The sequence below is a fragment of the Phymastichus coffea genome, unplaced genomic scaffold, assembly GCF_024137745.1.
Source record: "Phymastichus coffea isolate CEN01 unplaced genomic scaffold, Cenicafe_Pcof_1.1 PCOF00034, whole genome shotgun sequence".
Taxonomy (NCBI): Eukaryota; Metazoa; Arthropoda; class Insecta; order Hymenoptera; family Eulophidae; genus Phymastichus; species Phymastichus coffea.
In genome coordinates, this window is record NW_026706845.1 from 3,185,057 (window position 1) to 3,199,803 (window position 14,747).

The 14,747-nt window shown below is 33.4% G+C and overlaps 1 protein-coding gene across 6 annotated transcripts in view; it reads left to right on the forward strand.

Moving 5' to 3' along the window:
• LOC131663382 (sperm-associated antigen 7 homolog) overlaps nt 1–14,747 on the forward strand; it is a 190,392-nt gene that overhangs the window by 61,301 nt on the left and 114,344 nt on the right. For 3 of the 6 annotated variants that reach the window (XM_058933765.1, XM_058933766.1, XM_058933767.1), the window contains exons 2-3: nt 7,788–7,903; nt 7,951–8,033. In XM_058933765.1, coding sequence (XP_058789748.1) covers nt 7,825–7,903; nt 7,951–8,033 — 162 coding nt within the window. In that variant the 5' untranslated portion in view covers nt 7,788–7,824. The remainder of the gene's footprint in view (nt 1–7,787; nt 7,904–7,950; nt 8,034–14,747) is intronic. The other 3 variants (XM_058933768.1, XM_058933769.1, XM_058933770.1) reach the window with 2 other exon arrangements.

A 14,747-nucleotide genomic window follows, 5' to 3' on the forward strand; every position in this document is an offset into this window, starting at 1 on the left:
CACGGACTTTTCAAACGACCCTCGTATACAGTATCCATCACCAAGGACCGCTACCCCTTCATTGGAGAGTGAACAGAGCATTCATTTGTTACCCTGATCCCCTACCACCCCGAACCCAATTTCCTTAAACCTCGAGCTAGTTACCCTGCCACGCTATAACCCGTAACTCCTACACCCCAATTTCATCAACCCTCGAGCTGGTTACCCTGCCACGCTGTAACCCCAAATTCTTAGCACCAATTTCCTTAACCCTTGAGCTGGTTACCCTGCCACGCTCCAACCCCGAATTCCTACACACGAATTTCATCAATCCTCGAGCTGATTACCCTGCCACGCTCTAACCCCGAACTGCTACACCCCAATTTCATCAACCCTCGAGCTGGTTACCCTGCCACGCTGTAACCCCAAACTCTTAACCCCAATTTCCTTAACCCTCGAGCTGGTTACCCTGCCACGCTCTAACCACAAACTCCTACATCCGAATTTCATCAACCCTCGAGCTGGTTACCCTACCCTTTTCCAATTTTCTAGTCCGAAACCCGGTTCTCTGTTATTCATAATACCAATTTCGACATATTTATAATATCTCTGAAGAAAAGGACATAGGCGAAATGATTGTAGAAGTTAACGTTAAATTTATTTTATGTTATATTTACGTTATATTAATTCGTTCATTTCATCTGATATTGAGGTTACATTTTTTTAATATAAAAATCAACCCTCGAGCTGGTTACCCTGCCACGCTGTAACACCGAACTCCTACACCCCTATTTCTTCAATCCTCGAGCTGGTTACCCTGCCACGCTGTAACCCCGAACTCCTGCATTCCAATTTTCTGAAATCCGGAACCCAGCTCCCTGTCTTTCATAATCCCGATTTCGAAATATTTATAGTATCTTCAAATAAAAGGACACATGCACATTTTTTTTAGAAGATAACGTTTAATTAATTACGTATATTTATGTATAGGTAGGAAATAGCAAATGCAACTACGAAATCATGGAAATTTTTGAAGTTCGAAATACCTATGAGGAATTTCATTCTTAAATCATGATGTTCAACAAATATTACTACTATCCCTGAGGAAATTCGATTATTATGTTATTACGAAAAAATTCTTTAGACAAACTGATTTTACCATACTAATAGGTATTTGTACGTATTTGGCGAGGCGGTTTTAGCCAATATAAAAATGCTTACATGAGATAATGTTACTCTTATTTTCCACGTTAAACACACTCGAGTATGTGCATGGCAAAATAAAATCAAACTGTGGCATGACGTGGAAACCACAATCAACGAATGCGGTTCATGTAGTTCAAATAGCAAGATTGGAAATGCAACTGTTTTTTTCCTTGATAGAAACCACAATCAACGAATGCGGTTCATGTGGTTCAAATAGCAAGATTGGAACTGCAACTGTTTTTTTCCTTGATAGAAATCGCAATCCTTGACATATATGATAAGCCAAGATCTAACAGTGGAGGAACCTCGGGCTCCTTGATTTGATATCGGTTTGTGTGGTGCCAACTTCAAAACATGTTTTGTTCACTTACAGTATATACAAGCATATTCGATCAGCATACTTCAGTAAATTAGTAATAGAACTTTGCTTTACATCTACGTTTTTGAATATCAAAATTGTGTTAGAATGGCAACTGAAATTCACAACGTCATTCAAAAATTACTGAAAACATTCCTCATAAGTGCGGTTGTAGAGAGCATACCTATATTAAACGATGCAGAGAAGCAGCTACACGATTATGTTGAAGATATATTAAGAAAAAGCATTGCAACGAATTCAGGTATTGAACGTGATACAAGTGAGAACTTATATTATTGCGAGCAAGTGCATCAGGAAAGCTGTCGAGTGAATTACTTCAAACATGGTTGCAACATGTATTTTTTCCTAACTATGCGAAAACAACAGTTTTATTACTAGACTCATGGAAAGTGTGAACGAACTGTAAGAGAAGTGACAACAGCAGATACAAATTTTCGATTGATGACAATTCCTAAGGGTATGACAGGTAAAATTCAACCACTGGATGTATTCGGTTTTCGATTTTGGAAAAACTTTGTAAGAAAAATATCTGATGCCATTATTTTATTCGGATCAGATATCACTTTACATGAGAGGAATAATATTATAAAATTACAGTCTATCACACATAATCAGTTATCTTTACCTAGATTCAAAAGCGTATTTAAATATGCTTGGTACAAAAGTGGGTACTTGGCTAAAAAACCTAATTCGTTCGACAATCCTGTCGAATATTGCTTCGAAATTTTAGAACAGCCTATCTGCGAGATTTGTGAGAAAATAGCAATTATAAAATGTGCATGGTGCAAGAAACTAATATGTCTACAGCATTTATTTATAGAGTATCATTATTGTTCACAATATGTACAGTGATAATGAGCGCGGATCGTCTTTTTATATTCAAAAAATGTAATCTCAATATCAGATGAAATAACAAATTAATATAACGTAAATATAACATAAAAATAAAATAAATTTAACGTTATCTTCTACAATTATTTCGCCTGTGACCTTTTCTTCAGAGATGTAAAATATGTTGTCAAATATGTATGTCAAATATGTTAAAATTGGGATTATGAATAACAGAGAACCGGGTTTCGGACTAGAAAATTGGAAAGGGCAGGGTAACCAGCTTGAGGGTAGATAAAATTGGGGTGTAAGAGTTACGGGTTATAGCGTGACAGGGTAACTAGCTCGAGGTTTAAGGAAATTGGGTTCGGGGTTGTAGGGGATCAGGGTAACAAATGAATGCTCTGTTCACTCTCCAATGAAGGGGTAGCAGCCCCTGGTGACGGATACTGTATACTTTTGTGTTAGATTTTAAACGGAATTTCATAAACTTTATTTCTTTTGAAAAAATTTTGCAAGAAAATATTTGAAAACATAGATTTTCTTTCAGGCGATTTAGCGGGTTGGGTTGGGTTGCAACCCCTGTAGACGAAATCCATATATTTAGCTGGAATTTTTTAAAAGAGTTTTTTAGAGTTTTTTTCGTCGAAAACTGTGCATAAAATACGATAATTTCGCTATAAAATGGTGTTGAGTGGTAACTTCCGGGGGTAGCTTTCACCCTCTAAATATTTTATTCGGCAGAACAAAAGTATACATGTGTTTGGCTTCTTTGAGCGTCGTGGAACATGAAATAACCATCATAATCTGCGATTAACAACTGCTTATATTGTATTAATATCATTAACCTTTAGACGGCCGGAAAATCAATATTTTGACGCAACAAAAAAACTTCTTCAATCTTCATTTTTAGACTAAAATATCCGTAACCTTAATAGAATTTTCACTTTTTACAACCATTTAAGATAAATTTACCCCTTTACACTCCTTTTCATATACCCGACATCCCTTTAAACTATCATTTTTACTTTGCACAAGCGGTTCTTTCTTTTTTTGATCTGACCATAATTGCAACGAAATATACTTTCAAAATAGTTTTTGTTACTACAATCGAATACAATTTAATATAAATTTATCCCTTCCCACCCCTTTCAACCCTTCTTTACCCTTATTTACCCGTTCTATGCCTTGTACTAGCATTTGTATTGTTTTTTTTTCAAAAAAATGCGTTTGCAAATATCTAAAATTATCAATGTAATATATTTTATTATTTTGATAAAAATTTTAGTTACTGAATTTGCTTCCTTTACTTCGATTCCCCCCCCCCTCTTTCGCTCTCATATTTATAATGCTTTCATGTTAGGTTTTTTTGGAAAAATATGTTGCTTTGTTTGCATATGGCTTATGAATAGATTTATTTTCATAAAATAATTTTTATGAAAAATTAACATAGTGAATTAGAAATAAATTTATGAATTATTTTCTTATATAAGAAAACTGGGAGATTGAACACCAAGTTTATTGAATTTAGATATTTTTTATTGGAAGTATTTTTTTCGTTTTATTTCTTATGATACAAACTGCGTAATACAATTAATGTAGAAAACAATGTTTGGAGTAGTGGAGAATCAGAACCTGAAGAAGATGTTAGAGATAGAAACATTGGGAGTGATATTGATTCAAATGATATCACAAATGATGAAGACTACAAAGCACCTGACGTATACTTTGATCCTTATTTTTATCCGTCCATAAAAGATTTTCCTGACAAAGCTCAACTACGTCTTGAAGTGTCAATAAATAAAATAACACAATTAGAATGTTTTAATTATATTTTATACCCATTTCTCGTAAACCTTATTGTAGAACAAACAAACCTATTTCAAGAGCAAAATCCTGAGCCAACTCGAAAAAACATGAAACCATGGACTGATTTGACTGAAGATGAATTATGGATATTTATTGCTTTATCAATAAATATGGGCCATGTTTTAAAAGAACAATTGAATGACTATTGGAGCCAGGATCCATTATTGTGTACTCCAATATTGGCGAAACTATACCTCGAAACCGATATCTTCAAATTTTAAGATATCTTCATTTTTCTAATAATTTAGAGGTTTCTAACCACCCTTTGAAAAAAATTAAACCAGTAATTGACTATTTGATAAATAAATTTTCTAGTACAATTATTCCAGGTAAGTAACTTTGTATAGACGAAAGCTTAGTCTTGTGGAAAGGAAGACTTAAGTTCAAACAGTTCTTACTTTTGAAAAGAAAACGATTTGGACTGAAGTTATTTGAATTAGTAGATTGTGACACATGTTTTCTTTTAGATTTTATTGTATATACTGGTGCAGACACTAATTATGATAAATTTTATTTAGGCGTTGCTGGAGATATTGTTGCACATCTTATGCAACCTTATTGTAATGTAGGACGTCAATTATTCACTGATAATTGGTACACTTCACCACAACTTGCGGAATATCTCCACCATAAAGAAACTAGCCTTTGTGGAACTGTGAAAAAGAATCGTAAAGGAATACCTACTCTTGACTCGAAGCTAAATCGTGGTGAAACACAAGTTGCTCACACCGATAGTTGGATGGTTATCAAATGGATGGATAAAAAAGATGTTTATGTCTTGACAAGTATTCACGAATTTGAGTACTGTGCCACTGCTTAAAAGCATTATAAAACTAATGAAGATATTGTAAAATCAAGTTATATTCATGACTATAACAAAAATATGGGTAAAGTTGATGATATCGACAGACAGTTATCAATGACAGAGACAATCCGAAAATGTGTGAAATGGTATAGAAAACTATTTTTTCATCTTCTTGACTTGATATTGACGAATTCTCATAAATTATTTGAGATGCTGACTACAACTGAAATTTCGTTCCCCGATTTTCGATTGAGCGTAGTAAGAGAAATTCTAAAACTAGACATTGAAAAAGTTCCAACTCAATCTCTTACATCTGGTATTTGACTAAAGGGTCGCCATTTTCTTAGAAAAATTAAATCTGAAAAGAGTGATAAACCATTACCAAGTCAATGTGCTTTATGTCATATGCTCAATAAAAAGTCCCGATCTACATATGAGTATTCAATATATTCTAAAGCTCTATGTATTGAACCTTGTTTTGAAATTTATCACACAAAAGAATCTTTACCATAAGTTAGAATTCTTACACCAAAGTATTTAAAATCTCTATAATATTACCAAAAAAATATAAAAAAAAAACAAAAAAAAGAGCAAAAAATAAAAAATAAAAAAAAGTACAAAAAATTAAAAAAAACAAAAAGAAGAAACATTACTCTGCCACAGTCGGTCCCAAGCCCGCGTTCATAAGAGGAGGGTGTTTCGTAATCGTTGACGCGAGACAAAAGGGATAGTTTGTGATGAATACCGTACTTTAGGGATGGTTTTTGAACTTATTATAATTTTGATATTAGATTTGGATTCAGCGTCAAAAAATACCCCGAAAAAGTGTATTTGCATTACAAAGTAGATAAAACTTGAATACCGTGTCTAAAGGGGTGAAATACCTTTAAAACAACTCCTAAAATTTGACTAACAACCCTTTAAAATACTTTAAATAGTTCATTAAATCGATAAACCTAATTTATATAATATTCTTATGAAGAAAGAAGCACTTTTTACCATTAAAAAATAATATTTTTAAAATTCGAAATTTTTAACATTAGCAGTTCCGTTCCCTGCCGGAAAATCAATATTTTGACGCCCCCCCTGATCGACACTTTGTATATGATCAATCGTTGATATAAGATACCTTATATACCAGTTTTCTGAGGGCGATATGCACTTTCAAATCCCGGCAGTCTAAAGGTTAAGGGGTAGTTCACCCTCGAAATAATAGATAATAGGAAAACCCCGAAATACGTCAATTTTGTTTTATCATTGTCTACTAGAATATTATATTTAAATTTTTTTAACATAATCTTTTGATTTTGTACAGTAAAAATACACTTAAAAATACAGTTTTTCCTCTATACAACGTAGGGGTTGCAACCCCCAGGGACCAAATTGATGTGTGTCTGTTACTTTTTTTATAAGTATCTTGTGTTTTTTTGTTTCATAAAAAAATATTCATTACAACTAAAGATATTGCTATAGAATTGCTTTTGAGGCTGTTTTTTGGGGGTGGGTTTCATCCCTTAGATAGCTTTTTCCGCCGATAAAAAGAAAACAAGAGACTTTTATTTTTTTACGAACTATAAAATCTCTTAATTGCAGGAAAATCGGAGGCGGAGGGTTGGGGTGGTTCCCTAGTAAACGTTTTTTCCTTTCACAAAGTAAATACATTTTATCAATGGAAATTATACTCAAAATATTTTTCCATCAACACAAAATCGATACCAAAATCAAATGGTTATAAAAGGTTTTAAAAGTATAATATTGAAAAATGTATTTTATTTACTTGTTTCGACTATTAGATTACCTTCAATAAACAGAAAAAAATTTTTATATAATACATATTTGATTGTTCAGTAACCTTATCCCGTTGGACACGGGGCATACCATGTACACGATCAGATGGTTACAACGTACACAATATGGGTAATAGAGTGTTACACGATATTGATAAAATGTGCCGGTAAATTGACAATTCACGACTTACCGACTGTCAGTATAGTAACAATTAAATACTCGCATGATAAGTATGTCAGAACCCCCTTAGCTTCTACTACACAAGTATAAATTTTCGGTCTTTTTCAAATTTTGTAGACTTATTTAGTATTGAAAAATAATAGACATAGCTTAGAAATGGTACTTTAATGTTTACATTCGTATAACGTTCTTTATGCACGCAGTCTAGAATCTGTTGATGTTTAACAGCCCAGACCAGTATGTCTATACATTGTTTGAACCTCTGAAATAAAATTCGATATTCCTTTGCGTCTATCTGATTAGGTTGAAGGTTATTTCAAGGTCAACGCCAGAAGAAAAAGCCTATACGGTTCAAAATATCATTTATAAATGTTTTGGATTCTGATATAGGTTTGATTTCTCTTGATCGGTTGTATTATATAACTGGGCGTTGTGTTAAGATTATGAAAATCTATTTACAAAAATCTATTTCAAAAAATGTTTTCACTTTGCTATTTTTACATTATAAAATTATGTTCGGGAAGCGGCCCTTAGATTTGTCAACAACAAAAAATCAGAGGTGCAAAGCTGTTGGAATAGAAGTTTGTCTAGGACCCATGTAAAAAAACAAATCAGCTAGCTTCGTAAAATTGAAGATAAAGAGAAAAAAGAAAATATAATCATACATTTCTGTATTTAATTATTTATATACAAATAAATATAAATTTATATTTTTACGACCTAAATTTTTATGTGTACGCATATGAATTTCAGAGGAGCATCGGAAGACAAGACGTATTATAAACAAAACATGGATTTTCTCAATTCAATTCTGGATTCCATGGAAAAGCCACCAGCAAAAAGTGATAAAGAAAGAGCATTAATGAAAAGTAAAATTCAATATTTATTATATTCGAAGAAAATGTTAATTAATCAGTCATTCTTTTTCCAGAGCAACAAGAAGTTATGAAGAAGAATCAGGTTTTAGAAGCTAATAATTTAAAAATTTTTAGAGAACAGGTAATTTATGATTTATTTTGATTTCACCTTCCATATCTTTCTGCTTTCCTGGTATTTAAAAAAAAATTCGAATGAACAAAATAACACTGCAATTTATCTCATGTTAATATTTTCTTAGTTATGGTATACTAAATACTTTAAAAACTTCATTTTATGTAAAACCAGTTAGAAAAAATTAATTTTGATACATCAAATAATGTATTTAGTATGTATAGTCATCAGCATTATTGCTTAAGGCATTGAATTATTTTCAAATATATCAAATATAAGTAGTATAAGTCTTTAGAAGTATAATATAAGTCTTTAGAAAATCTAAGAGATGGCGCGCAATGTATTACAACTTATCTTGCTACGGGAAGCGTCATATCTAGCTAGAGTGCTATCAAAGTTTCAGCCAGCTCCATCATGTGGTTCCATTTTAATTGTCGATCGAAATGAAAAACTTTTGCTTGTCCTTCAACAATGAAAAAAGTGATAAATCATTTCTATTTAAAAGGGCTTACACCGAAATAAATTAAAACTGAGCTAGATGGAGTTCATGGTGTATCTGCTCTTGTATTTGCAACTATTAACAATTGGATAAATGAATTTAAACGTGGTCGTACATCAACTGCAGATAAATATCGTTCATTTGGTCCGGTAGATGTGAGTACTCCGGAAATTCAGGCCAGATAGCACCAAATTAATGATTGAATCGCTATCGAAACGAAAAATTATCACCTGTATTTTTTTTACAATTCTAATTGTGTAGGTGAAATTGTTGACTCAAAATAAAAAAATTTTTTTCTACACTGCCGTCCATATTTATTTGCCCACCCAGAGAAAAAATTACATAAAATTAAAAGTTTTGTTACTAAGGAAGTATTCACCCTATCGAAGCCTCCGGGAGCTCATTTTGTAGGTTCTGGCGAGTACTTTAAGATACATGTCCTCCCGAATCGATTAATAATTTTTTTCCATGTTTTATCAAGACATAAAGGTAAGTAAAAAATCAAAAATTTTTTGCCCACTTTTAAGTCCGAACATTTTTATGGGAAAAATTTCCACGATAAATCTAAAAGGAGTATTTCGAAGCTTGTTCGAAGAGCTTTCGAATGCGAGGTAGCAGGATGTTTTTTCATAATTAGCTTAAAAGTTACAGACGTTTGAAAGAAAAAAAAACACTTTTTTTCGAGAATTATTATTTTGGTACCATCTACTCGCATGGAAAAACTTTACTCGGAAAAAACGTGTAATTTGTAGCGTAGAATCAACCTAAATTTTCTCAGATTTATTTCGTAAAATTTTTTTTTCTACATTTTGGAGTCGATTATTGTACGACTTTGTGGTATTCTGTAATAACTGGAATACTTTATTATAGATTGAAATGATCATTTTCTTAACAAGGAACAATAAAAAAATCAATAGTATAGAAAATATCAAATATTCAGTTTTTATTAGTCCATTATCGAAATAAATATAATAAATAAATAAATTATCAATCCATACGTTTTGATAGCTTTAGAAATTCATGTTTCTTGGTAGTAATAATAATAATAGTAATAATAATAATATATATAAGTATATATAAATATTAAGAGAAACATCTAAACAGTCAAGTCACTCCTAATAACATAACAGTATGAGAATCTCACAAAAAATTATCTATTTGAATTTGATTGAACTATAAAATTATAATACTGTAATTAAATGTTTTTTTCATCAAAATGCCAACCTTTGTTCTTGATAACTGCTTTGCAGATTCTTGGCATTCTCAGGATCAAATTTTCCAAGGTGGAAGCTGGAATCTTTTTCCATTCTTCTTGCAGGATCGTCCATAAATGTTCTCTAGACGTAGGGCAAATTTTCCGTACTGCTCGGTCGAGTTCTTCCCATAATAATTCAATAGGATTCAGATCAGGTGATTGAGGAGGCCATGTCATGACTTGTAGTATTTGCCGGTTCTGCAAGCTCTCCAAATAATTTTTACAAATGTTCGAGGTATGTTTCGGATCATTGTCCTGTTGGAAAATAAAATTGGGACCGAGCAGACGTCTTCCAGAAGGCACTACGTTCCTTTGAAGTATACTTTTGTATTTTTCTTTATTTAATATTCCTTCAATTCGGATGCAATTCCCTACTCTGGACCCTCCAAAACATCCCCAAACCATCACAGATCCTCCACCGTGTTTGACAGAAGGTACAATGCACTCCCGAGAATGACTCTCATTCTTGCGCCTCCTAACATAAACTTTTCTTTTTGAACCAAAAACTTCAAATTTCGATTCGTCACTCCACAATACTTTCCTCCAATCGTTCACAGTCCAATCCTTATGCTCTTTGGCCCATTTCAATCTCTTAGCCACATTTACTTTTCTTAAAAGTGGTTTTTTGACTGCTATTCTTCCATGAAGCCCTTTTTCTGCGAGCCTTCGTTTGACTGTAGTGACACTAATCGATTTACCAATACTTTTACTTACTTCTGATGATAATTCTACAGCTGTTAGGCGGCGATTTCGAGTACTCAAGTGAACTATATTATCATCTTGTTTCTTCGTCGTTTTCCTCGGTCTGCCTGCATTTTTTCTTGTGGTCACTGTGCCAAATTTTAAAAACTTTTTTACGTTATAATCAACCGTACGCCGTGATAACTTGAGCGTTTTAGCTATATCCCTATTGCTCTTTCCGATTTTGTGAAGAGCCACGATCTCACTACGGCTCTCTATTGATAAATTCGCAGTTTTTCCCATGCTGGCGACTAAAGAGATTGTATGAATGAACTGGCAGTTTATTAACTGAGTTTACCTAGAGTATCACGGTGTCATCATATGTTTATAAACAAAGCTGAATTACGCTTGAAGTGAAGTGACCAATTCTTAGAGTCTATCTTATTTTTATGATTCCGAAAGAATTCAACGTTGTTGATTCATTGGATATGATTTTATATTACTTATACTTTGTAATTTAGAGATGATAAAAACCTTTTGTGATAATTTTCTTGCTGTATTTATGAAAATTCCTAGATTGCTTTCGGCTTCAAAGAATTGAAAAACCGTAGAAAATAAAAATAACGATTTTTTCATTCATGGAATACCACAAAGTCGTACAATAATCGACTCCAAAATGTAGGAAAAAAAATTTTACGAAATAAATCTGAGAAAATTTAGGTTGATTCTACGCTACAAATTACACGTTTTTTCCGAGTAAAGTTTTTCCATGCGAGTAGATGGTACCAAAATAATAATTCTCGAAAAAAAGTGTTTTTTTTTCTTTCAAACGTCTGTAACTTTTAAGCTAATTATGAAAAAACATCCTGCTACCTCGCATTCGAAAGCTCTTCGAACAAGCTTCGAAATACTTCTTTTAGATTTATCGTGGAAATTTTTCCCATAAAAATGTTCGGACTTAAAAATGGGCAAAAAATTTTTGATTTTTTACTTACCTTTATGTCTTGATAAAACATGGAAAAAAATTATTAATCGATTCAGGAGGACATGTATCTTAAAGTACTCGCCAGAACCTACAAAATGAGCTCCCGGAGGCTTCGATAGGGTGAATACTTCCTTAGTAACAAAACTTTTAATTTTATGTAATTTTTTCTCTGGGTGGGCAAATAAATATGGACGGCAGTGTATTTCAGAAATCTAATCATCCCAACCCAATCGATTTTATAAGAAACAACACGTCGAAAACCTCTATGCCATGTTTTTGTCCGATTCCATTTTGTTAGTATATTACCGTTAAAAAATAGAAACATTCAGCTAAATTCTGAAATCAAGTTTTTACTCTAACCGATTCACAAGACGTTTAGGAGGCATGGTTTGTTTTTAACCGATCGTTCGGGCTAGGGTTTAGATAACCGATTATATGTGTCCAAGAAAGTAATAAAAAATATTTTCTACTTATTTTTTCCGGGTAGGATGAATTAGCATGATCAATTTTTTGAAATTACAAAATTTTTTATAATTTATTTTCACATAAACAATTAGAATCATAAAAAGGAAAATACGAACAAATATTTTTTCTAGTTTGATAGTGAACCAATATAGCTGTTGCTATCTCGCCTGGATTTTACTTGGGTACTAATGGGTTAATACACATCGTTTGTTATTTAAAGATGAGATAATAGATTCACCGAAGCGATTTTATTATTTGTCCTATTTCTTGGATGATATTAGTTTGACCTTTTCTAGTTTTATTTCAATTCGATGAATTCATGTCCATATAGTCAGTATCGCTATTTGCTATTTCTAATTATATATGCATAATGTACACTACCGTCCAAAAAGATTTGCCATCCCCTTGCTGAAATCATCAAAACTTTAGAGTTTTATGGCTCAGTTTCTATAAGAGCTAGAAAATCCTGCAGGATCTCATTTGAAAGGTCTTGCCAAGATCTTTCAAATGTTGTTAAACATAATTGATTTTATTTGTTTTTTGTACAACTTATGACGTCATAAACCAATTGTTTTTTTTTAATTTTTTCACATCAACTTCGACCCCGATATATTTATATAACGGATTCTACAATGGAAAAACTGTATAAGCCATTCGATAGAGCTTTCAAAAAGTTACAAAATCCATATCCGGAAAATTTTTTTACCTTTATTTTTTATGAGCTATATGGTGTTTTATACAAAAACAAAGATTTTCAAAAAATGGGCTGTATTTTTTTTATTTTCAACTCTAAAGAAAAAAATTCTCAGAAGAAAAAATGTAGTATTTAGCAAGAGCTATCAAATGCGCCACTCAGAATTTAAAACAAAAAAATTTTTTTTTTCTCGTTTTTTAGAATTAAAATTTTTCTAAAAAAAAACTGAAATTACATATATTTAATAAAATTAGTAAGTAACTAGTATTTATAACTGAATGGGCTTACAAACAATGATAACAAGATACATTTGTTGAACCATAATTTATTACTTACTCAGAATAGATTAACATAATTTGGTTAGAATTTTTCTACAAAATTTATTTATTACAACGTTTCAATAATAACATAACAATAATAATTTCATTTTTTATAATACTAATAACGCCTGTAATTAATATATTATCACAATCTGAATATAAATTTCAGTTGTAAACAAAAACGAAACAATACTAATTATTTAAACGTTTTTTTCATCGAAATGTCCACCTTTGTTTGCTATAACTACTTTACAAATTCGAGGCATTCGTGCTACCAGTTTCTCTAAAGTTTCTGCACTTATTTTTTTCCACTTATTTTCTAAGATATTCCAAAGATCCTTCTGGGAAGTAGGTCCTACCTTCCTTACAGCTCTATCTAGATCATCCCACAACAGTTCGATAGGGTCAAGATCAGGAGAGTACGGTGGCCATTCCATCACAACTAATTTTTTTTCTTCTCCAATTGAGCAAGATAACTTTTACATAACTTTGAAGTATGCTTTGGGTCGTTATCTTGTTGGAACGTAAATTTCCGACCAATTATTCTTGTTCCGGAAGATACAACATTTTTTTCAAGAATTTTTTCGTAACCTTTTTTCAACTTGCCATTAATTTTAAGAAGGTCACCAACCTTAGAACCACCAAAATAACCCCATACCATTACTGAGCCGCCACCATGTTTAACCGAAACACACATATTTTTCTCTAAATGTTTTTGCTTATTTTTTCTCCGCACAAAACATCTGCGTTTACTACCAAAAACCTCGAATTTGCTCTCATCAGACCACAAAACTTTTTTCCAATCATCAATGGTCCAAATTTTATGTTTTCTGGCCCAAGCCGATCATTTCTTTTTATTAGTCGGTTTTAGTAAAGGCTTTTTAATTGCTATTCGACAGTATAATCCATCTTCATGAAGTCGTCTCTTTATCGTAGTAATACTAAGTTTAACATCATACGCTTTTTGAGTTTCAACAACAAGTTCGGGTACCTTGAGTCATGGATTGCCGGATCCGCAATCAACATTGTATCCGGAGTTAGCGTACTACCCACGCACCGATGGAAGCAAGGGCCGCAAAGGTAAAGTGGCATCTATGTCCGGTGACAAACCAGAAGTCAGTGACAGGTTGGACCGCATGGAGAAGGTACTCGAGAAGGTGACGCACCAGGTCGTCTACACGCCGACACCCTCGGGGGCGACACCTAATCCGAGCCTGGAGTCGGTCGATGGCGAAAAGAAAGTCCTACCCACCGATATAATGAACCAAATGCTGCTGTCTCTCAGGGAGATATCAGAGGGGATAAAGGATATTCGCGCTAACAAAAACCTGACCTCCGAGGACCGAGTTAGCAAGCCGGAGACTCCTCACAGGCGAGAGAGGGATTTCACTAAGCCACTCAAATGCATCTAGTGTGGTTTACTGGGGTACAGCAGGAAGTACTGTCCCCAATGCAATAAGGGAAACGAGGAAAGGAGTGGTTAGTTGGAGTTGACCCCACTCCTTCATCCCGTAACCCAAACCCCGTTAATGAGATCTCGCGGCCTTCGTCAGCACAGCCCGCACCGTTAGTAGCGAGCGTGTTGAGCGACGAGAGCGAGAATTCCCTTGGTGATGGCAATGATGAACGTGGCGGTAGAGTGCACGCGGAGAAGAAGGGTAATGACGTTAGTAAAGCCCGAGACCCTGGACCAGCCGAGGTGGTGGCGTACGGATCGCACACGCCCTCGGGGGCGCGGGTAAAGGCAAATAAACCGTCGAAACGTAATCCCATGGAAACTCCGATAGTCCGAATCGAGGTGGTTCGGACGACAAGTGACGTCAC